Raw genomic sequence first — 22702 nt, forward strand, 5'->3', positions numbered from 1 at the left:
TTCAGCGCCCCCTGAAGGGAAACAGGCGAGTAGCATCTGCTGCGACAGACGCATTACGGTAGATGTTTGCGACAGTGGGAGCGCATTTGCGGCAGCATCATGGCAGCGTACGGTGGGAGTTTTGAGAGCGTAAACAGCATCAAATCTAGAAAAGAGGCCAAAAGGGAAGAAAGAGAGCTCGTTTTACAACAGGTAAAACAAATAAACGCTTTAAACTAATATTCAGTCAGAATAAGACTCGAAGACCTATCAAAATAAGAAGCGAATGCTGTATTTGACAGATTTGTTTACAAACCTTTACATTCAAATTTCATGAATACACAGCTTGATTATGAATTTATGTCTTTATTGTGTCATCTAAATGTCCTAAAGCGTGTTTTGAACTTCTTTATATGTCGTTTGTCAATATTTGCTGTTTATTTCGATGTATTTGTTATGTAAATATATTTAATCATTCAAAAGTAATGAATGAAATATAACGAAATTGTTCTTGCTATCTTTCTTAAAATAAATGACTAGCTTTTATATCCTGTTATAAAATGCAATGTTATATCAGCATTAAATCGACAAAATACATGTCCGATATACCAATAGTTTTATACTTATAATAATTACTCTCTGTATAATATAGTATGTATTAAGTATGTTCTATAAATTGTGATTGAACGCTGTTTACAATGCATCGATTAAAATGCTGATATATCATTGCATTTTATAATAGAATATAAAATGTCATTTATTTTAGGAAAGAAATGTATTCTTTAAATAAATTATATTCTTAAAATAACTTTTTTCAGCAAGAGAAATATTTCGTTATTAATTGACATTCTCTAAAAAGTTATGTCCAGTGTAAAGTTATTATATAATGTAATCATACTAAAGGAGGTTTTCTTAAAATTGGGAATTAATCATAATTAATTTCACTCAATATTCAGATCATACCAAAAACACAAGTTTGTTCTCTTCCATTGTAAAAACTCTCAGTATTTTTTGGAACAGACATATTTCTGTTAATTGGTGAAGTAGTGACAATCATCATCTCAGTTGATTAATCTGCCTGGTCGCTACTAGTTAGTTCTGACCCTGTCAGTTTTGGTTACTTCTGTATCTGAACTGACATTCAACTACCTTCAGGTGGCGCTAACAGTCCACAAAACCAGATTTATCCTGGGACAAAACTTTTAGCTGATGAACATGGTGATGTGCATATTTGGATGGTAATGGTTGTGATTAGTGCTGGGCAACGATTAATCAAGATTTTTGTGTACATAATATATGTGTGTGTATTGTGTATATTTATTATGTATATATGAATACACACCCATTTATGTATATATTTAAGAAAAATGTGTTATGTTTATATATTAAATATATTTATATATCATATAAATTATATTAATATAAATATATACATGTAAATATTTTCCAAATATATACTGTATGTGTGTGTCTTTATATACACATGATAAATATTCACAGTACACACAGATATATTATATAAACAAAAACTTTTATTTTGGATGAGATTAATCTAGATTAATTGTTGCCCAACACTAGTTGTGATTAATTAATGTTTGCAATTTATATAGAATATGTCCTATTATGTAGAAGGTACAAATTAGAGGAAAGGCTTTGAGTATAGTAAAACAAAAAATTATAGTAAAAAAAATAAAAATAAATGTCCTCCCTTTTCCTCCTTTGTACAGTGAGTTCTCATGGTCTCTGATTTAAGAAAGCGCTATGACCTTTAAATATGTTTTAAATTTTGTCTGAACCGTTCCTATAATCTGATGTTGTAAATGATGATATGCATCAGCATCACCTTTAAATAAATAAATTAAAATAAATTAAAGCTAAATAGAAATATGACAAATTATATAAACGGCAATCACATAAAAACGACAAAAATTAAACTATAAATATAAAAATAAAAGTTCATTTAAAATTGTAAAAAAAAAAATTTTTAAGTAAAATAAAATAGAAATAATTAAAAAACAATACAAATGACAAGCTCATAACATTTTTTTAGCTAAAATTAAATAATATAATTTAAATATAAAAATTTATAAAATGAAAGTTGAATAGAAATATTAAAAATAACAAAAACAAAATTACAATGAATTTAATTAAAATTTAAATGAAAATAAAAATAAATAAATGTTAATTTAAAGATATTATAAATACTGTAATAGAATATAAATACTAAATATTTTTCAAAATATATGATGTGAAACAGTATACAGTGATACAAATTTCAAACAGTAGTATGATGCATTGTTAGATGAACTCACTTTGCTGCATGTTTAATCCCGTAAGGTCATCTCAGAAATAAACATGCTTATGATGTTGCATTTTTAGCAAATATAGAAGGTCATTCTGTTTGTGTTTACAAATAGAAATTCAAATACTGCAGAAATAATACGAGTAGTTTGCTATTCCTACTGTAGTCACAGATCTCGGTGCACATATTGTGTCTGTTATCTCTCTGCCAGCTGTGTTGGGTTTTCTCTGTGCACACATTTACCTTAGTCTGCCTTAACCCTGACAAACTTTTATCACCTCAGTGCACACGCACAACCTGGTCTAGCGAACGGATGCAGCAGACAAATATGTAATTAGAATTTAAACAGCCCGTAATACTTATCTGCTTTCAGAAATCACCAATTCTCCTGCTGCTTTGTCTCTCTGTAGGCTAAAGAGAAGTATGAGAAAGAGGAGAGGAGGAAGGCCGAGAGGAAGGCCAGGGGTGAGGACACATGGATGCTTCCGGATGTTGACCTGCGACTGCAGCAGATAGGCCAGGTCAGAGGTCAAACTGCAGCGTGAGCCTTGATACAGACGACAAGAAACCCAAATAAATGTGCATGTGCTTAGTGAAGATGAATCATAATATAACTTATCTCTTCTTCTCACCAAGGCTGCATTTATTTGATTAAAAAATACAGTAAAAACAGTAATATTGTGAAATGTTATTACAATGTAAAATAAATATTGTTTATTGAAATATATTGTAAAATGTAATTTATTTCTATGATGCAAAGCTGAGTTTTCATTACTCCAGTCTTCAGTGTCACATGATCCTTCAGAAATCATACTGTAGAAATGAAAATGCTATGAAAGCAAGTTCATGTTATCTTTAACAAGATGTGGTGCACCCCGTGTTGTTTTTTTTTATCTCTCTTCACACTGGATTCACATTTTGTGCTTGTTTTTTTGCACACAGGAGCATACAGTGAAAAACAAGAAAAAGAAAAAAGAGAAGAAAGCAAAAAAGAGTAAGAAAGAGAAGAAGAAAGCCAAGAAAGAGACAAAAGACAAGGAAGATGCATCTTGTGACAGCTCTGAAGTATGTACCTGGATGTTTAGGGTTTTATTTTATTGGGTTTTCATGTTACGTTTAGCCCTTTTAATCACATTAAAGGAACAGTTCACCCAAAAGTGAAAATTTGCTGAAGTATTACCCACCCTCTCAGGTCATTCAAGATGTAGATGAGTTTGTTTCTTCATCAGATTTGGAGAAATGTAGCATTGCATCAGTGTCTCAGCAATGGATGCTCTGCAGTGAATGGGTGCCGTCAGAATGAGAGTCCAAACAGCTGATAAAAACATCACAATAATCCACACCACTCCAGTCCATCAGTTAACATCTGGAGAAGACAAAAGCTGAAACAAATCCATCATTAAAACGTTTTAAACCGTTGCAACGGGCCAAAACCCATAATAATGCTTCCTCCAGCCTTTGTCTTCTCCAGATGTTAACTGATGAACTGGAGTGGTGTGGATTATTGTGATGTTTTTATCAGCTGTTTGGACTCTCATTCTGACGGCACCCATTCACTGCAGAGCATCCATTTCTGAGCAAGTGAATGAACCATTCCTTTAATCCACACTTAACCGCAATGTTCTTTTCTCCAAGTATTTCTGGTTGCATGATTAAATTTGTTGCAGTAAATTGTGATTGTTGTAGTATAAAATCATATTTTTTTTCTGTGCCCATCTTTGTTTCTTTTCAGCACTCAGAGGGCGAGTGGGTGGAGGCCCCGGCTCTATCGGGGGGTGGAGACAAGGCATGGAAGGCGGAGCATGAGGCCACGCCCACTGTCAGCTCAGCCAGTGCTAACCAAGTAAGATCCTACTCTATTGTTGCTGAGTGAGTTTTGTTGGTTATCTGAAATGGGCCCCAATATTAGATCAATAATTTCTCTCTCCCAACATCCCCATAATCTCAGTAATTTATTATTTGGCTTTCAGTGAGAACAGATTTATACTTACTAGTACCTGACATGCGTAAGTCTGTTTTGTGTTCTCCAGAATTAATGGAGGCGGTTTGTCATACAGCAGTTTAATGTGATCCGATTACTATCCTTGCTGTGGACCGTAATCACAGTCTTCAGAAAGACATTGAGATTATGAGAGAGAGCGAGAGAGTGTGTGTGTGTGTGTGTGTGTGTGTCAGAGTGGGTGATTGTTGTCCTACACAGTAAAGCCACTTGTGGAAACTTCAATACTGTTATTAGTTGAATTGAAGAGCTCTCTCTGAGCCGCGAGGGTGTTCACACTGACAGCCACCAGAAGTCATTCATTTTCAGCATCCAGCAATGTGACAAAGATGAGAAAGGTTTGCACGAATGGGCCGAGATGCACACAAATGCTTTTCTGTCCTCCTGAATAGTTATTTTTAGCAGCAATAAAATTGCTTGTGGGTCAGAATAGAATGACATCTTTTTTTTTTCTAGTGATGCCTCTTATTTGTGACCAGATTTTCCAAAACGCCCACTACGATGAAGAATGGTCTTGTTTTTTGAAGCCTCTGTCTGTTTGACCTTTCCTAGAGAGACGAATGGATGACCTTTGACTTCCTGGCGATGAAGACGACCTCCGTGGCAGAGAGACGAGCGCACAAAGAAGCAGAGAAAGAGGCGGAAAGGCAGAAAGCAGAGTCTATTGAACAGGTGAGCGACGTTTGTGTCTCCAAACAACGTGAAGACGGCAGTGCTGTTTGTAATTGGTGTTAAAACTAATCTGTGAAATTAAAAGATGTTCATCCCAGTTTAATGACACTGCTGTGCATCTTAAAAAAAATCTGCTGATTACAAAAAAGGACTAATATTTACGAATGAGCATGCTGCTTTCAGAAATATCAATAAAATCAATCACATATGAAGATTTTTCATATTTTATCCCAGTAACAAAAGCAGTCAAATGAAAATAGTTTTGGTTTTAACAGATTGAACATTAAACATCTTTTTTAACCAGTTTTTAATGTTTTAAAGTGTTTTTCACCTTGCAAAGAGTTTGTGAAACTGTACTGCTGTTATTAATACATAATTGACCTATTTTAGCATAATACATTTCTTATTGCTGTGCATCTCTGCAGAAATTGCATTTGTGAAAGTTTTGCATTCCTTGCATCTTTTGCAAAGCGTCCACAGCAATTTTTGTTGCGAATGCTTGCAATAAACAATTCATCTTTCATTGGTTTATATTTCATGTGCAGAATGCTGAGGAAGTACCTCCGTTGAGTACCGGTTGAAATTTTGTGTGTCATCATTTAAAATAAAAAAAATAAAAAAAACTTTTATTATCTTCTCCTTGATGCAAACAGCTGTTAAACTTGGGTTCAGACCAAGCAGTCAAACCATGTGTTAAAGTAAGCACTTTTGTAGTGGGTTTTTGTGTTTATCATGTATGTCTCTCTCTTTCTCTCAGGCTGGTCTTCACAGGTTAGAGTTGAACCCTTACTGGAAGGACGGAGGAAGTGGTCTGCCCCCGGGGGACACCTCTTGTACCGCCGTTAAAAAAGGTAAACGCCGAAACCAGGTGTGATGATCCGACACGGCCAGACTCCAAAAGATTATTTTTGTCTCAGCCGCTGTAGGCGATACAGTTTGTGTGAAATCCTAAACACATTATTGGAGTACATTTTACACGAAACTACTTTCTTGGTCTCTCTGCTTCAAAACTTCATGTTTTGTTGCTTGTCGCTCTTGTAGTTGTGAAATTTACAAGCAATTTCTGAGTGAGAATTTTTACATAAATGTAAACAGTGTAGAGCAGTTCAACACTGACCTTTGGCATTTTTTTTTGTGTGTTATTCTTCACATCATGTTTATGGAGTCAATTGATAAGGCATCATTTTAGATTATTTGATTAAACCATTTGAAATGGAATAACTTTTTGTTGATTGTATACCTTGTGTAATTTATTCTGAGATCGCCATGAAATAGCCTTGATGCTGGCATAGAGTTAAAAAGTGAATCAAATAAATAAATTAGAAATCTAGAAAAATTAAAACAGAAAACATGGAACTTGGGAAAATATAAAATGGAATGGGAACAATTAATAAAATATATTTTTCATATTGCAGATTATTATTACTTTAAATTCTATTATATTATATTATAAAATGGTGTGTTGTACTATATATTATATACAATTTAATATTTGTAATAATAATAATAATAATAATAGTAACAGATTTCAGTGTTCTAGCATTTCACAATGCTTTTTACCTTTGCAGAAACGGTATTTGTGAGCAGGTTGTGTTGCGTTGCATCTTTCGCAAAGCGTCCACAGAAATTTGTGTTGCAAACACTTGCAATGAACAACAATTTTTTTCTCCTTGTGATTTATATTTCATATGCAGAATGCTGAGAACGTATTTAGGTGTCTGTAATGTCAGATCAAATTAACATGGGCCATAAAAACTCATCTTCGCAGTCTCTGTTCTCTCAGAGTTGTGTGCAATTTAATGTTATTCACCCCTAAATGTAAAAAAAAAAAAAGAGGTTTACATGTTGGTCAAATAACCTTCTAAAAAGCTAAATTGGCTGTTTGTGGCAAAAACAAGCTGCAATTTTTACCAGACTTTATGCAAAAGTTGGACTAATTGGAACTATTAATATTGTAACCCATGCTCTTTTAGAGAGAGTTTAAAGTCAATGAGCTGCTCTTGTCCTTTTTCATTTTTCATGATTCATTCAATGCATTTTCTTTGTCATTTAAATATATTGTTTCACTTGTCACATGATTAGAATGAGGAGTTAAAATGGCGTTTGGCATTGACGTTAAGCTGACAGCGCAGCTCTTATCTGAGCTCTGTACAGGCTGAGCGGGAAGTGTTAATTTGACAGATGTTTTACACTGATTTCTCTCTGTCTCAGCTGGAGTGGTGAATGATGGAGGGGTGAGCTGGCTCAGGAAGTCATATCAGAGGATGAAAGAGCAGGCTGACAGAGAACAGCGCAGTCTGGAGAGCGTGGTGGCAGAGAGATACGGGGTGAACACGCACGCACGCACACACACACACACACACAGCAGCGGTAAACAATAACATCTCTCCGTACTTCAACACACTGTAAAGTTGCTTCCCTTCTGCGATAGTTCAGAGTTTGTGCATGGCAGTGTTTCTTAATTTGATTCATATTTAAAGAATTAGCTTATAATAGTCATTTGTTCATGAAACTGAACGAATCATTGCTGTTGTGCAACCAATAAGGACATGTGATACAGTGTTGTCGTATTATTTCACACTGTCCAGTTTTTCTCTTTAGACAGCAAGATCGTAACTCATCTAAAATAGAAAATCTTACTTTGTGGAGCTTCAGATCCTGTAGCAGAGCTTTTTGTAGAAAAACGTTTTGCTATTCAGTTTCTCCATACAGATATGCTCTGAAATAAATCAGACTTTTGAATCAAACATTACAGATTTTGAATGAATCACAATTAAATAAGAAACCACAGCATAATATGAAATTATTGATTTGTAGTTATTGATTATATGTATAAAATACAATAAATTTATTGCAAAATAATATATTTTAATATATTGTAATATGTTTTATATATATATATATATATATATATATATATATAATAGATTGTGTTTTACATTTATTGCAAAAGAATTGCACAAATATATTTACATTTATTGCAAAATAATGTATTAAATATATTTTAATATAATGTTATAACATATATTAATATATAAATGTATTTGTATAAAAATATTAATGTCATTTATATGTAATGTAACATTTTATGGAGAGAGAGAGGACAAGAATCTTTTTTTTTTTAAATATCATGATAATTTATTATAATGTGTACTAATATATTATCATTAATATATATAATGAACTTGTATATTAATATTATTATTAATATATTATTAAATCTTGTATTCTTCATTTGCAAAATAATTAGATAGATAGATAAAATGTATTCAAATATGTTATTTTGAAAAAATAGTTTTTGATATTTTTTAATTTCTGAATTTTTTTGCCATAATTCTCTTATTGGTGTTTTTTATCTTCAGGATTCATGTGTGGTACAGCTTGTAAATGTGTTTTTTTAATAATTATTATTATTAAATTAAAATAAATTTTTGAAATTATGCTGAATGATGACTTTAACAGAATCATATACCATCAGTTAATACTTCTGGAACCTGACTTCTTAAAACTTATTAGCGTATTTTGAGTCAAAAAGTGTCTTCCAATACACCATTTCACACTGAGAGCGACCAGTACTAAACTGTAGTGAATTTATTCTGCTTCAGATGGAAACAGGCCTTAATGATGTGTTGTGATGGTTCTCTCTTCCCACTGCAGTCGATGGAAGAGTTCCAGAAGAAACTGCGAGAGGCGGAAGAGGTAGCGTATGAAGAGAGGGGTGAGAGGAGAGGAGACCGAGAGAGATGGAGGAGAGACGACAGAGAGGAAGGGAGGGAGAGATGGAGGAGAGGAGACCGGGAGGAGAGACGGAGAGACAGATCTCCACACGCTCCGAGAGAAAGAGAACGAGACTTTCAGAGAGGATCTCGAGGCTGCAACGAACGCCCTCCGAGATCCCGGCCGGATCCAGACGAGGATCGGCATTCCCAGAGACACAACACTTCCTCTCAGTCCAGCCTCAAGTTCGTCAAACCCTCAGATGCTGATGAGGACTTGAGCGGAAGGGCGGGGTTTAGGAAGGTGGGGCCGAAAGGCTCTACGTCCAGTCAGAATGCAGAATTCAGGAAAACTTTTGATAATGATGATGATGGTGTTGTGCCTGCCTGGAGGAAGAGCAGCGCTGTGCAGCATCCAAAGGAGACGCCGACCCCGCAGAAACACACAGAGAAGAGCGCCGCCCCGCTGGAGGAGAGCAAAACTACAACAACAACAGTGAGCAGGTCAGAATAAAGGGATCATGTGATTTTAGAAGAGATTTCACTATATGTCATTCTGACCTTTACACCCACATTAGAAGACAGTTTTTCAACATTTCACTCATCTAAAACAAGACAAAACAACTAAAAGTAGGATATTTCTCGGATAATTCTTGCTTTAATTCACCCCCTTAACAACTACTTCTTCAAAGAACCAGGATTCCCATTGTGTCATGTAAATTAAAGATTTTTATAATGAATATTTATTTTTCTGGTTATGCCAAACTATAAAGCTTATTGATTATCAATTAATTACATTATTTGAATACAATATTATTATTGTATAATACTTTGTAATATATGATGTGTATATTTGTAATTACAAAATATATTTAAATTTGTATTTAAAAATAAATAATGATAATTAAATAATATGTATTATATTGTAATAGTATATTTTACATTCATTGCAAAATACTCATCATTAAAATATATTAAAACATTAAGTATTTTTATAATATATCAAAATATATTATTTTGCAATTAATATATTTAAATTTAAAATATTTAAAATATTACAATGAAAATATAAATACAAAATTAATTTTAGGAATTTGTATGAAGTAATCACAAATGATTCATTGGAAATGTCATAAAGTCAGTGAAATTTATTTATTCTGTACAAGTTTTTGACATTATTTTACACTTTTGTGAACGTTACTTATGCTAAAACTGATTGGGTTTGTCAATCTACCAGTTCAGAGAGCGAGGAAGAGGAAGAGGAGGAAGAGGTGATCCTGACGGATGAAGAAATGAATAAACTAGGAGCCAAACTCGTCAAGGCAGAACTCATGGGAAACACGGTGAGCTCAATAAAACACTCCTGAAAGCCATGTGACCTAGACATGATGCCCAAAAATGCTTTCTTAGTAGGAAGCTCACTAGGGCTCATGGTCTTCATATGTGCTGGAAGTAGACTCAGATACTGATGGGATGTTTTGATTGTGTGTGAATAATCACAGGCGCTGGTGGAAAAACTGAAGGCTCAGATGCAAGCGGCCCGTCGAGCCAAAGAGAACCGAGCTCAAAGAAAAGACCAGAACAAACCAGTTTCTGCACCAACAGACTCAGAAAAGGACGTGGTGCTGTTCAGGACCGACCCTTTGGGACGAGCCTGGCCGGTCAAAGCCCCGTCCCAACCACAGGAGCCTAGAGGAGGACGGAGGAAGCAGAAAGCAGTGAGACACACGCTCACATACACAGCTTTGAAGTGTCATTATAGTTAACTAAAACTAAAACCAGAAAAAACAAACAAATATTATTTCAGCTAGTTGCCAAGTTAACTTGATATACTAAAATAACTCAAATTAAAACTGAAATAAAAATAAAAACTATATAGACATTAAAAAAATGGTTACTAGGGGTGGAACGGTTCAACTTACTCGGCTCGGATCAGTTTAGGTAAAAACTATACTGTCAAATAAAAATAAAGAAAATAAGAATATCGAACAACAAGCAACAGCACAAATAAAAACAATAGAATAAAGATACAAATAAAATAAACAGTGATTTTTTTCAGGGTTTTTTTAGGTAGGTCTAACAATAGTTTCTAGGTGCAGAAATTGAATAAAGTAATCAAATGTAAAATAGCATTGCATATTTTACTGTATAAATTAAATATTAATCTTTATTAAAGTTACAAAAGCTATTCAATCAAGAGCAGTGAGTGATTTCCTTGTTGTTGCTGTATGATTAATATTAAGAAAGTTGATGAAAAACTGATACTGTACGTTCAGCCGGCTATGTCTGCTATAGCAGTGCTTTTCAAACTTGTTCCTGGGGACCCACAGCTCTGCACATGTTGCTTGTCTCCCTAATTTACACACCTGATTCAGATCATCAGCTCATTAGGAAAGAGCTCCATGAACTCAAATGAGTGTGTCAGATAAGGGAGACACGCAAACTGTGCAGAGCAGTGGGTCCCGAGGAACAGGACTAAAAACCACTGTGCTATAAGATACTTACCAAGACGGGCATTTTGACATCATTTTTTGTGAATTTGTCCATTCAAACACAATACTTCAGAGAGAGCTTAATATTTGCGCACATTCTGAGGCACAGGTTTGCGCTGAACCCTGTTTGTTTTACATGTTGTTATTTATAACAAACCATATTACAGCTGCATTGTCAGATTTAAGTTGAATTCCTAGTGTGTGGAGGACCGTACGGTTCGATGTGTTTTTTTTTTTACCAAGAACTGTTCCACCCCTAATAGTAACTACTAAAAATGACAAAAACACACAAAAATTATTTGATTTATAAAATTAAAATGTCAGTGCAAAAAGATAATGCAAAACTAATTCAAAATATTAAAGAAAATATACTAGTATCTCAATGACACCAAAACACATTTTGTCTTTGTTGCTTTTATATTTTTACATTTTCATTTTGATTTTTAGTAATTTAGTTTTGCCTTTTTGTCATTTTTAGTATTTTTTTTTTTTTTTTTTTTTTTTTTAAGTATGGCTATTTAGGTTTTTGTTGTTGTTGTTGTTGTTAGGGTTTTTAGGATTTATTTCCTGTTATTTCCTGTTTCAGTGTTTCAACTTTCAGTTCAGTTAGTTGCCAAAGCATTGTTTCTGATTTTCATTAATTTTTTATTTAATCTAATATTCATATTTTATTTCAGCTTTATTTCAAACAACAAAAATATTTTTAATAGTTTTAGTTGTACTTTTAAGTAACCGAAATTTTTTCTCCTGACATGATGTGATTTAGCTAAATATGGTAATTTGATTGGAGTTTACTTATAATTAATATTAACTTGTAGCCTGGTAAACTACAATTTCAAATGACGTCAAGTTTTCTCCTCTTCGGTGATTTTTAGATCGAGACGCACCAGGATGGTGAGCGTGTGCGCTATTTTGAGGATGATGATGGTATGGCTCTGCAAGAGATGGTCAGACGGGAGAAGATGAGCTCTGCTGAAGATCAGAACGCTCTGTACTCACGCATGGCGGCCAAGGTGAGCGACACACTCTTTACACACCAAACACTGATAAATGACTGTGTGGAGTTTAGCCAATCAGCAGAAAACAGCAATAAGTAGTGTGTGTATTTCTAAAGTGATGTTCACGAAGAGATTTGCATTTAACTGGATTCAGGGTTATTATGGTTTACTAAAACTATAAAACATTTAATTGCTTGAATTCAGGGTTATTATAGTTAACTAAATCTAAAATTTAAAAAAAAATGTTTCTTGACATAAAATAAACATTAACTGAAATAAAATATGAAAACGCTTTATTTCAGTAAGTTGCCAATGTAACATTTCTCATTTTAATTTAATTTAATTTGATGTACTAAAATAACTAAAACCAAAATATTAATAAATTAATAAAAACTATATAGATATAAATTAACAAAAACTATATAGAATTATTTAAAACAAACAAAAACTTATAAAAATGCCAAAAACGCACAATACAACTATTAAAACTTTACAATGAAAATGGAAAATAAAAATAAAAACTGATTCAAAATATTAATAAAAATTATAATAATATCTCAATGATACTAAATAACACTGATTGAATTAAAATAAACATAAACTGAAATAAAATATTATAAAAAAAAAGCTTAAACTTTTTTTTGTTTAATTTGATGTGTTAAAATAACTAAAACTACAACTGAAAAAAAAACCATATATAGAGATATAAAATAATATAAAAAAACTATAAAAACAACTAAGAATCACAGAACAAGATGACTAAAACATTAATATTAAAACGAAAATGGGAAGTTAAAAATCTAATTCAAAATATTAGTGAAAACTATAATGGAATCTTAGTGTTACTAAAATAACACTGACTGCATTGTTTTCAATGAGAGTGCTGATGCTTTGCAATAAACTTGACCTTTTTTTTTTTTACTTTATGCAAATGAGCAGCTATGTAATTGCTATTAGTAGCCTGAAGACATTAGAGCACATGTAATTTTTAAGTCCATTGTTAAAAAAAAAAAAAACCCTGTGACGTATAAAAATATTCGGCCGCTTTAATGTATCAGGCCTGAGTTTGTGAGCCGCAGACGTGCACAGACAGCCTGTGCTTGTATATTTGTCCGTGCTCGTCTCTGGTCGTAAGACAGACTGGCATCAGCAGATGGTGGCGGTCTGTCCTCCTCTCTGGCTCCGATGTGATTTGGTGTTTCTCTGATTTTAAACCCGGGCAGGGCTACTAAAATCCGTTATAATAAACTAAGACGTCACAGTCGCCATGGAGACCAGAAATATAAAAGTGACAAACATTTGCACATTTTAGCGGCCCATCTCTCCGTGTCTCTCTCTCTCTCTGCCAAGTTACCATGGCATAGCAGCTAAAAGTTATTAATATATTTATTTCACCAATTTCACCAGTAGCTGTGTGTGTGATTGTGCAGAGTGTGTTTTTTTTTTTTGTAAGGCTGCGTCGTATTGCTGAACTGTGGAACGTTCGACTCCATTCAAACTTTTGTAGGGAATTTTTAGAACGTTGACGTCACATTTATAGAATGTTCGCTATTCAAAATCTAACTGACAGCGAATTATGTAATTGAAATATTTGCACTGAATAGAAAACTGGTTTGCTCCCTAAAAATTGTTTGCATACTGAAATATGCTCGGTGTCTTTTTCAGCATTCATTTCCTGATTATCATCTTTGGTTTATTTATGCTAAAGTTTGTACATTTCTCATTGTCTTGCACCAATAGAATGTTCACAATTTGAAATCTAACCAGTCATGCAATTATGCTATTGTAATATTTACATGCTAAATATGCAGTTAATTCTCACTTGTATACTTTATGTATAGTAACTCTTTATAATAAGGTTTCACTAGTTATTGTTAATTATTGCATTAACTAAAATTTACTAACAATGAGCAATACATGTTACAGTATTTATTCATCTTTTTAATGTTAGTTAATAAAAATACAGATGTTCATGGTTCAGATCCATTACATAATACTAAAAGGTATGACTTTTGATTTTTAATAATATACCAATAAAAGTAAAAAAGAAACGCTAACTAAAATTAATAAATGCTTTACAAGTATTTTTCATTGTTAGTTCAAATTAACTCATGTTAACAAATCAAAGATTATTGTAAAATATTACCTTATTTAAAAAATACATTTAAAAATATGAAAAAAAATGTCCATTTGATTCTTTAATTAATTAATAAGAATTGATTTGATTATTTAATTTAAATGTATGATTCAAATATGAAAATCTCCTTTGGTTCTCAGTAATACAATGTAATATTTGTTATTGTAATATTTGCATAGTAAATATATTGTTGATTTTTATAACTTACATTTATTTACATAATGAAATACAACTTTTTATGCAGCTTTGTTGATTTATTATTTATTTATTTGATTATTTAATTTACATTTTAATTTTGATAATTAAAAATGTTAAATTAGTTTTAAAAATATGAATTACTGAAAATTAAATTACTTTTCTTTTTTTTGGTAATTTGATTGCAAACTATTTTTATTAATTTTTTTGCATCTATTTAACCCTTAATAGCCACTTTTACTGTGCAAACACAGTCTTGTGTTATGTGTTGATTCTTAAGCAGTCGACCGTAACCATGATGTGCCAAAGCCTGCATTTAAATGAAACTGAAAATGCAAATCTAGTTGTTAGATTGGTATATGTAATCCAGACAGCTGTCAGCCAACCACAGACCTGCACACAAACTATCCTTAAAATCTCTGCCCTGTCTAGGTTTTTATTTGCATTAGCTGCAGTCAGAAAGCATAAAAGCAGAGAATAAACGTAGAACTGAAAGCGCAGTCAGACTCTCCAACACATTCACTCTCACCTCGGCTCCTCTCCATCTGTCAATCAAACATGCCAGTGTGAACAGACACGCCTCCCACACAGATCACCCGTTGCTACGGATACATTGCCTCTTTGTCTGCTTGTTGTAGCACAGTGTTAAAGCTCTCTCGCTCTCGCGTGTGTTGGAGAGAAACACACACGCTCTGTTAGCGTAATCTCTGCGGCCCTGTTGCATCTGCTGCTGCTTTCTGGATTCTGCTCCAGATAATGACCCGCAGGTTTGCCAGCGATCAGCAGTGAATCCACCTGACCCTCAGTCAGATCACATGACCACCTGCTGCCCAATCAGATCACCTGACCTCTGTTTCTCTCTCAAAAGTGCATGGCTTCTTCCTAATCTGCATATGATCACTCTATTAAGTCGCCTTAAATCGTATGTAAAGCTTTCCAAAGTATTTTGGACTTATACTAGTACTTATTTTATTTAATCTGTATTTAAACTACAAATTACAAAATTCATATTTATGTCTTAAATTTTTCACTTTCAAATGTTCAAATCCTCAAATTTTTTACATTTCAGGTCCTCAAGCTTTTATTTTGTACCAATATTGGTGAAATGCTGTAAATTTTGTCCAGAACAATTTTGGAAATTATGCAAATGTGTAAATAAATTAAACTTACCGCTTATTGCGTCCCAAATGCGGCAAAGTAAAAATCCGCATTTACTTTGAACTGAGGCACTGAATACAGCGCATTATCATACAGCCTCATTTATTCATGTATTTTAGTTTCACATTCAATATAACTAATTACTAGCGTTTCATCAACTTACAAACCCCTATTTTGGCACATGAGTTATTAGACTCATAAAACGATTCTCATTCCTCTGTCCTGAACTGCTTTCAGCTCTTAAATCAAGATAAAACTCGCAGACATGCAAGATAAAGTGACTGATAAAAGTCTGCATGCAAACAAAACTCTGTCTGTGTGTTTGTTTTTACTGTGTTATTAATGGATTTGTGTGTTTTGCAGATGATGGGGAGGACAGACGGAGATAACTACACGCTGGATGACATGTTTGTGTCCAGCGCAGCTCAGAGGGAAAGATCGGGTCGAGACGAAGAGCGGCAGAGGAACAAAGCGGTGCAGGAGACGCGGCGGTTAGCTGGACAGATGGAGAAATGCAGACACTGCTTCGACAGCCCTGAACTGCCCAAACATCTGATCGCCGCTGTCGGAAACAAGGCATGATATATTACCGTCACATTTCTGCTTATGAGAAAAACTTCATGCTGAAAAACTTGGAATAAGTTTTCATTTTTAAAGAATCAAGTTTGATATCAGTTTACACATGAATATAAATTATTGCGAGAAAGTCATACTAAAATATATTTGTCATCATTATTATTATACCTTAGCAACTGCATAGCAACTCCCTGGCAACCACTTAGCATCCTCATAGCAATTTCGTAGTTACTGCTTAGAACAGAGGTCCCCAACCACTATTAGGGCTTAAACGGATCGCAGTTCCGTGATATATGGACCTGGGGCCTCATGTATAAATAAGAATATGTATATGTATCCCACGTACATATTGGGATTTATAAAAAATAAACTTAAATATTTGTGCACCGTACGGGAACTCTAGACGTACGCACTCTTTTACTGGCGTAATAGTTTTTTCCTTTCAATATACACATTTATATTAAATATTCTGCTGATTAATGGAGTTAAGCATTGACATTACATTATAAAGTCATTATTCAAAAGTTAAACAAAACATATGAATTTAGATATTTAGACGTATTTGTAGTGAATTCGCGTGAAGGCAGACGACTTCTGCGATCTTCAGAACATTATGAAAATAGCATTGTGATTGAAGGATAGAATCTGAAGCAAACGGTAAGATTTTGTCAGTGACTCCGTAGCGTCAGACAATTATGTACGCTTATTTACACACACCGTAGCTTATTTCTGATTCTACTATAGCCTATTTAAATATCCTAAAACATCTGATTTGTTTAAAACAATTATATACTGCTTTGGCCATTGGAAAAGAAAGAGATCCATTCTATTCTAAAAAGATTCTCTGAGAAGTATTTTATACAATTTTGTTTTTATACAATTTCATTTTGATATATTTATTCGTCTTAACGTAACTGCATAGCAACAAACCAGAACACCTTAGCAACCACATAGCAACACTCTGGCAAACACCCTAGCAACCTTAAAACAATGCACTAGTATCTGCTTAGAAGACCTTATCATATGCCTGGCAACCACCCAGAACGCCATAGCCACGCCCTGGCAACCATCCAAAACACATTAGTAACGTTACAGTAATGTCCCATTTACAGCTTAGAACATCTTAGCAACTGCATAGCAACAACCTATAACACCTTAACAATCTTATAGCAATTTTCCAGTAACCACTTAGAACACCTTAGCAACTGCATAGCAACAACCTAAAAAAAACATAGAAATGCCCTGGCAACCACCTAAAACACCTTAGCAATGGCATAGCAACGCCCTGGTAACCATCTACAACACCTTAGCAGCCTCATAGGAATATCCTAGGCACTGCTTAGAGCACCTTAGCAGCTACATGGCAACAACCCAAAAAACTTAGCAGTCAAACAGTAATGCCCTGGCAACCACACACACACACTTAGACTAATTTGCTTTAAATAGCATTTTGTCTCATGCTGTCAGAAACACTGTATATCTGTGGCAAAAGATTCCTGATCTCTCCAGCAGCAGTCTGGCCGTTTCGGGTGATGTGCACTTGAAGAGGATTCCTCCTGATGCTCGGTTCGTCCATGTGCATTTGGGACGACAGGAGACGGACTGCGGGACAAGCTTGAGATTTTAGCGCGCTGTCCTCATTAATCACATGACGGGTGTGTTTTTTCTTGTGCAGGTGTACTTGTGTCTGCCAAACAGCGTGTCTCTGACCGAAGGTCACTGTTTGATCATCCCTATCCAGCATCACACAGCGGCCACGGGTCTGGATGAGGACATCTGGAGTGAAATACAGGTACAAACGTTACAAACACCTGTGCTCGTGTATGTATACTCATCTGTTTGTGCTACAGGCATGAATAATGCATAAGCAACCACCCTGAACACCTTAGCATCTCCCTAGCTACCACCTAGAACACCTTAGCAACCCCTAGGAACCACCCAGAACAAACTCGCTAGTAACCACCCAGAACATCTTAGCAACTCCCTAACAACCACCCAGAACAACTTAGCAATTCCCTAACAACCTCCCAGAACAAACTCCCTAGCAATCACCTAGAACAAACTCTCTAACAACCACCCAGAACACCTTAGCAACACCCTAACAACCACACAGATTCCCAGAAGACTCTCTAGTAAGCCCCCCAGAATGCCTTAGCAACTCCCTAACAACCACCCAGAACAACTTAGCAATTCCCTAACAACCTCCCAGAACAAACTCCCTAGCAATCACCTAGAACAAACTCCCTAACAACCACCCAGAACACCTTAGCAACACCCTAACAACCACACAGATTCCCAGAAGACTCTCTAGTAAGCCCCCCAGAATGCCTTAGCAACTCCCTAACAACCACCCTGAACTCCAATAAAACACAAATAAAAGACAATTAGGATTTCTGGATTTTCTGGATTTCTGGCAGTACTTTCTGCCGTGTTGTCTCTGACCAACTCCCATTATTTAAATAATAAAATTAATATAAACATTTGATTAGTCGATTAATGCAGGGTTTCCCAAAGTGGGGTTTGCGAACCCCTGGTGGTTCGTGAGGGAATTGCAGGGGGTTTGTGAGTTGGCACAGGGTATTCCTGCTAGTGTATACCATTAGCGAATTAATAAAAAAATAAAAAATTAATTAAAATATTTTTGCAAATAAATGTTACAGGTTTATACAATTGTCATGTAAATGTAAAATCTTATGTATAAAAATAATTGTGTTTGGAAAACCCTGTATTTAAAAAAATTATTGTAAAAAAAATTAAAATAATGCATTGTAAATTAAAGTAATATGAATTTTTATAATTTTTTGAGTGTAATACAATAGCTATATAAATATTACTGAAATTTAAAACTGATAAAATAGATGTTTTTAAAGTTAAACATTGTTATATTTTGCTGTATTTGGCTGAGCAGTAGTTTGGGTGGCTCGCCAATGTACTAGATTTCTCTAATACATAAAATAAGTAAGCTTGACCAAAGTTCTTGTGGGGAGAAGAATTTATTGAAGGTAGCAGTGTAGCAGTTCTTCAGCAGTGATCTTAGCATGTCATCCTTCAAACAATCTTAACCCAGTACTGTCTGTGAGACCAGACCTTTATACCTGGTAACAAATGTGCTACAAACAACACAATAACACCCCATGGAGAGCCCATGATCCATTGTCCTGATGGCCATTTGGTTCACACTTTAGAACAGTTCATACAGCTGGCTACAGTTGATTCAAATACATTTGACTAAAGTTAATTAAAAACAAATAATCTTTCAACATGTAAATGTGCCAGTAATTTATTGAAATATTTACTTAAAATATCAGGGGGTACTTTAAGTAAATAATTTATGTCAAAGGGGTTCGGCTGACAAAAAAGTTTGAAAACCCCTGGATTAATGGATTAAATGAATGACTACTAATGCGCCCTCTCTCTCTCTCTCTCTCTCTCGCTCGCTCTCTCGTAGATGTTCAGACGGGCTCTGGTCCGCATGTTCGAGTCTCAGGAGATGGACTGTGTGTTTTTGGAGACTCATATGAATCCGAAGAGGCACCTGCACATGGTGTACGAGTGTGTGCCACTGCCCAGAGAGCTCGGAGACATGGCACCCATTTACTTTAAGGTAACTTGGAACAAACAGCCTCAAACCGGCATCACAATAAGTCACAGCAGTGACTGTCCAGTTCTTTAGCGGCCTTGATTCTGAAAGTGTTTTTCCTCTTCATTTTTCCCATAGATCTTTGTAGGAAAGCTATTTTGAGAAGAGCGTTTTGATAAACATATGCACTGTTACATATTCATTATATTTTTACTTAACATGTTGTCTTCATTTTTTAATGAAAGTTTGAATAAATCTGTTATGAAAACAAATTTTTATGACAGCCACCATTTAAATGTTTATGTAATAAAATTGCTGTTAATTTTGTAATTAAGAAGTTCATATAAAACTGCAGTTTAAATGTTTGTACAACTCAATGTTTTTGAGTATTGATTATTAAATACATTTTTTAATTAATTGATTTTTAAATGAACTTCATTTTTAGTTTGTTTTTACTCTAAACACCTTAGCAACCTTATAGCAATGCCCTAATAACCGTTTAGAAGACCTTATCAGTGGCATAGCAACCACACAGAACACTATAGCAACTCCCTGGCAACCACCCAGAACACTTTAGCAACTTGCGTTTAAGTAACTGCTTAAAACACTGTAGCAGCTGCATAGCAGCAGCACTTTAGCAGCCACATAGCAACGCCCTGGCAACCACACAGAACTCCTTAGCAACTTCATAGCAACACACTGGCAACCACCCACAACACCATAGCAACAAACCAGAACACCTTAGCAACCGAATAGCAACACCTCAGCAACCACCTAGCAATGACGCAGAACACTGTAGGAACTGCAGCAATCGTTTTAGTCGTCTTGGTTCTCAGTTAAAAGACAACTTTAATTTCAATGTTTCGTTAAAAAATAATAATTTTGGTGCATCATTAATCATTTTAAAAACCATTTGCTCAATGGGGAAAATTAATAGGATTTTTACTTCTATAATTCTATAAATCTGACTGATCAGCATTATTATCAATAAACCATCTACGGTGTGTGTGCTCAGAAAGCCATAATGGAGTCGGATGAGGAATGGGCCATGAATAAGAAGGTTGTGGATCTCTCATCCAGAGACATCAGACGAGCTGTGAGTTTTTCCTGTTTTCTCCTGATGTCTTTTATTCTTCCTCCTTTCTCTCAGTGTTTGACGTCACTCGTGTTTTCTCAGGTTCCTCGCGGGTTGCCGTACTTCTCTGTGGATTTTGGACTGCAGGGTGGATTTGCGCATGTTATCGAGAACGAGCAGAAGTTCCCACACTATTTTGGCAAAGTAAGTCCGGCCAGTAGTGTTATTGTGAAGCTTTACAAACAAGCAGAGCAAAACAGGATTTTTTTTAGGGGTCATGGCCTCTGTTTTTTTATTTTGTAGTGTTCTCCGAGGTCCACTTATAATGTTATTTTTACATCGAAAAACATCATAGTTTAGAAGTAATATGCTATTTTCTGTCCTGTTTCTAAACCACCCTCATCAGAACACTCTGTTTGAATAGGCGTGGTGCATTGTAGACTCAGAAGTAAACGCCCACTGCTATGATTGTCTAAGAGTTGTGTTTGACAGCGTACATTCCTCATAGATGGACATTGCTGTGATTTATGTTAAAACTGCATAAATACTCAGTACATATTAAACGATCTGTATAACAGACGCACTTGTGTGTTGCGACAGTACTGTCGGATCCAATATAGTCGGCACAGCAACGTCTTTTTGAAAATCCCGTGTTGAATTGTGTCTTGTTTGTAAACGAATCTGCGGTAATTTGAAGTGAACAAAGGACCGTGTTCTTACTCACACGGTCTGGATCTTCATAAAAAAATAAATAAAGTTAATTCACTCTTTCCTAATGTTGGGATCAGAAGGAAGGCAATGCAAACACTGTTCTTCCACAACTTGGCACTGCACAGCGTCTTGTTGTCTTCAGAGTATCTTTATCGATTGGTTCTGCGCCTCTCATAAACAATACATGTGCGAATCGGTGGGCGGGGCTAAACAGACAGCGATGTAGAGGCAGGCGTTGATCATCTTCTGCAGAGGTGGTGTTTATCCACACTATTACATCATAGAGTAGGACTGTCTTCAATATAAGCTGTTTTTAGAATAACGAGAAAGTTTTGAGTTCTGAAACTTACAGGATGTTTTCATAGAACAGTGACCAAGAGAATTTTGATTTCTCGGTTCATGACCCCTTTAAAATCACAAGTTTTCAGAGTAATTGCAGTTGTATTATTATTTTTTCCCCAAATCAGCATATTGACTGAGATTTGTTCTGTCTCCATCAGGAAATCCTGGGCGGGATGCTGGACCTGGAACCGAGACGATGGCGGAAACCGATACGCGAGAATTTCGACGACCAGCGTAAGAAGGTTCTGCAGTTCGCTCAGTGGTGGAAAGCGTTTGACTGCACTAAAACTGACAGCTAGACACTGAGACAGCGTGCTTTCTCAACTCTGTAGAGACTTTTCTGTACTTGAAATGTAATTTTAGAGGGCTTGTCATGTGTACATGGATGTAGTATCTAAAGTAAAATGTCTAGAAAATAGTCATTTAAACCAGGCATGTTTTATCTAGTCTGAACATTTTTATGGGACCGTTTTCATGTTTCAAATGTTTTGTTTTGTTTTTTAATTAAATATCACCCAGGAAGTATTTGATTTTCTCTTAAATATAATACCTGCTCTCGTCCAATGTTGATGTAAATCATGTTTTCCTGAGCAATGAAACTCAGAATAAAATATTACAAGACATCCAGCCGCTCAGCTGATTATGTGCTCTGGCTTTATAATCTGATTATGTTTAGATGACGTCTCGCTCGCTCGTTCCTGTGAACCTGACCTTGAGTTCACCCTGTTGAGCACTGATCATCTGTGGGGCGATGTTGTTTATGCCCTACC

At 34.9% G+C, this 22702-nt stretch overlaps 1 protein-coding gene across 2 annotated transcripts; it reads left to right on the plus strand.

The window, feature by feature from the left end:
- Positions 1-34: 34 nt before the first annotated feature.
- Positions 35-22573, plus strand: cwf19l2 (CWF19 like cell cycle control factor 2). Of its 2 annotated transcripts, none has more exons than XM_058744377.1 (17): positions 35-192; positions 2692-2802; positions 3224-3346; positions 4014-4124; positions 4833-4952; positions 5710-5803; positions 7164-7279; positions 8610-9172; positions 9906-10011; positions 10171-10386; positions 12036-12173; positions 16012-16224; positions 17900-18016; positions 19673-19828; positions 20820-20900; positions 20982-21083; positions 22091-22573. In XM_058744377.1, the coding sequence occupies exons 1-17, from the start codon at positions 100-102 to the stop codon at positions 22229-22231; spliced, it is 2601 nt and encodes an 866-aa protein (XP_058600360.1). In that variant the 5' UTR covers positions 35-99; the 3' UTR covers positions 22232-22573. The 2 variants fall into 2 exon arrangements, with proteins under 2 accessions (XP_058600360.1, XP_058600361.1); XM_058744378.1 differs by having other exon boundaries at positions 95-192; positions 2655-2802.
- The last annotated feature ends 129 nt before the right edge of the window (positions 22574-22702 follow it).

This window comes from Onychostoma macrolepis, chromosome 15 (genome assembly GCF_012432095.1).
Source record: "Onychostoma macrolepis isolate SWU-2019 chromosome 15, ASM1243209v1, whole genome shotgun sequence".
In the NCBI taxonomy this organism is placed as follows: domain Eukaryota; kingdom Metazoa; phylum Chordata; class Actinopteri; order Cypriniformes; family Cyprinidae; genus Onychostoma; species Onychostoma macrolepis.

Bases quoted from the DNA above. Each gene is read 5' to 3' on its own strand.
- cwf19l2 (XM_058744377.1), top strand. From the start codon at position 100: ATGGCAGCGTACGGTGGGAGTTTTGAGAGCGTAAACAGCATCAAATCT. The intron at 4,125-4,832 runs GTAAGATCCTAC...GACCTTTCCTAG, and splicing joins GCTCAGCCAGTGCTAACCAA to AGAGACGAATGGATGACCTT. The intron at 20,901-20,981 runs GTGAGTTTTTCC...GTGTTTTCTCAG, and splicing joins CCAGAGACATCAGACGAGCT to GTTCCTCGCGGGTTGCCGTA.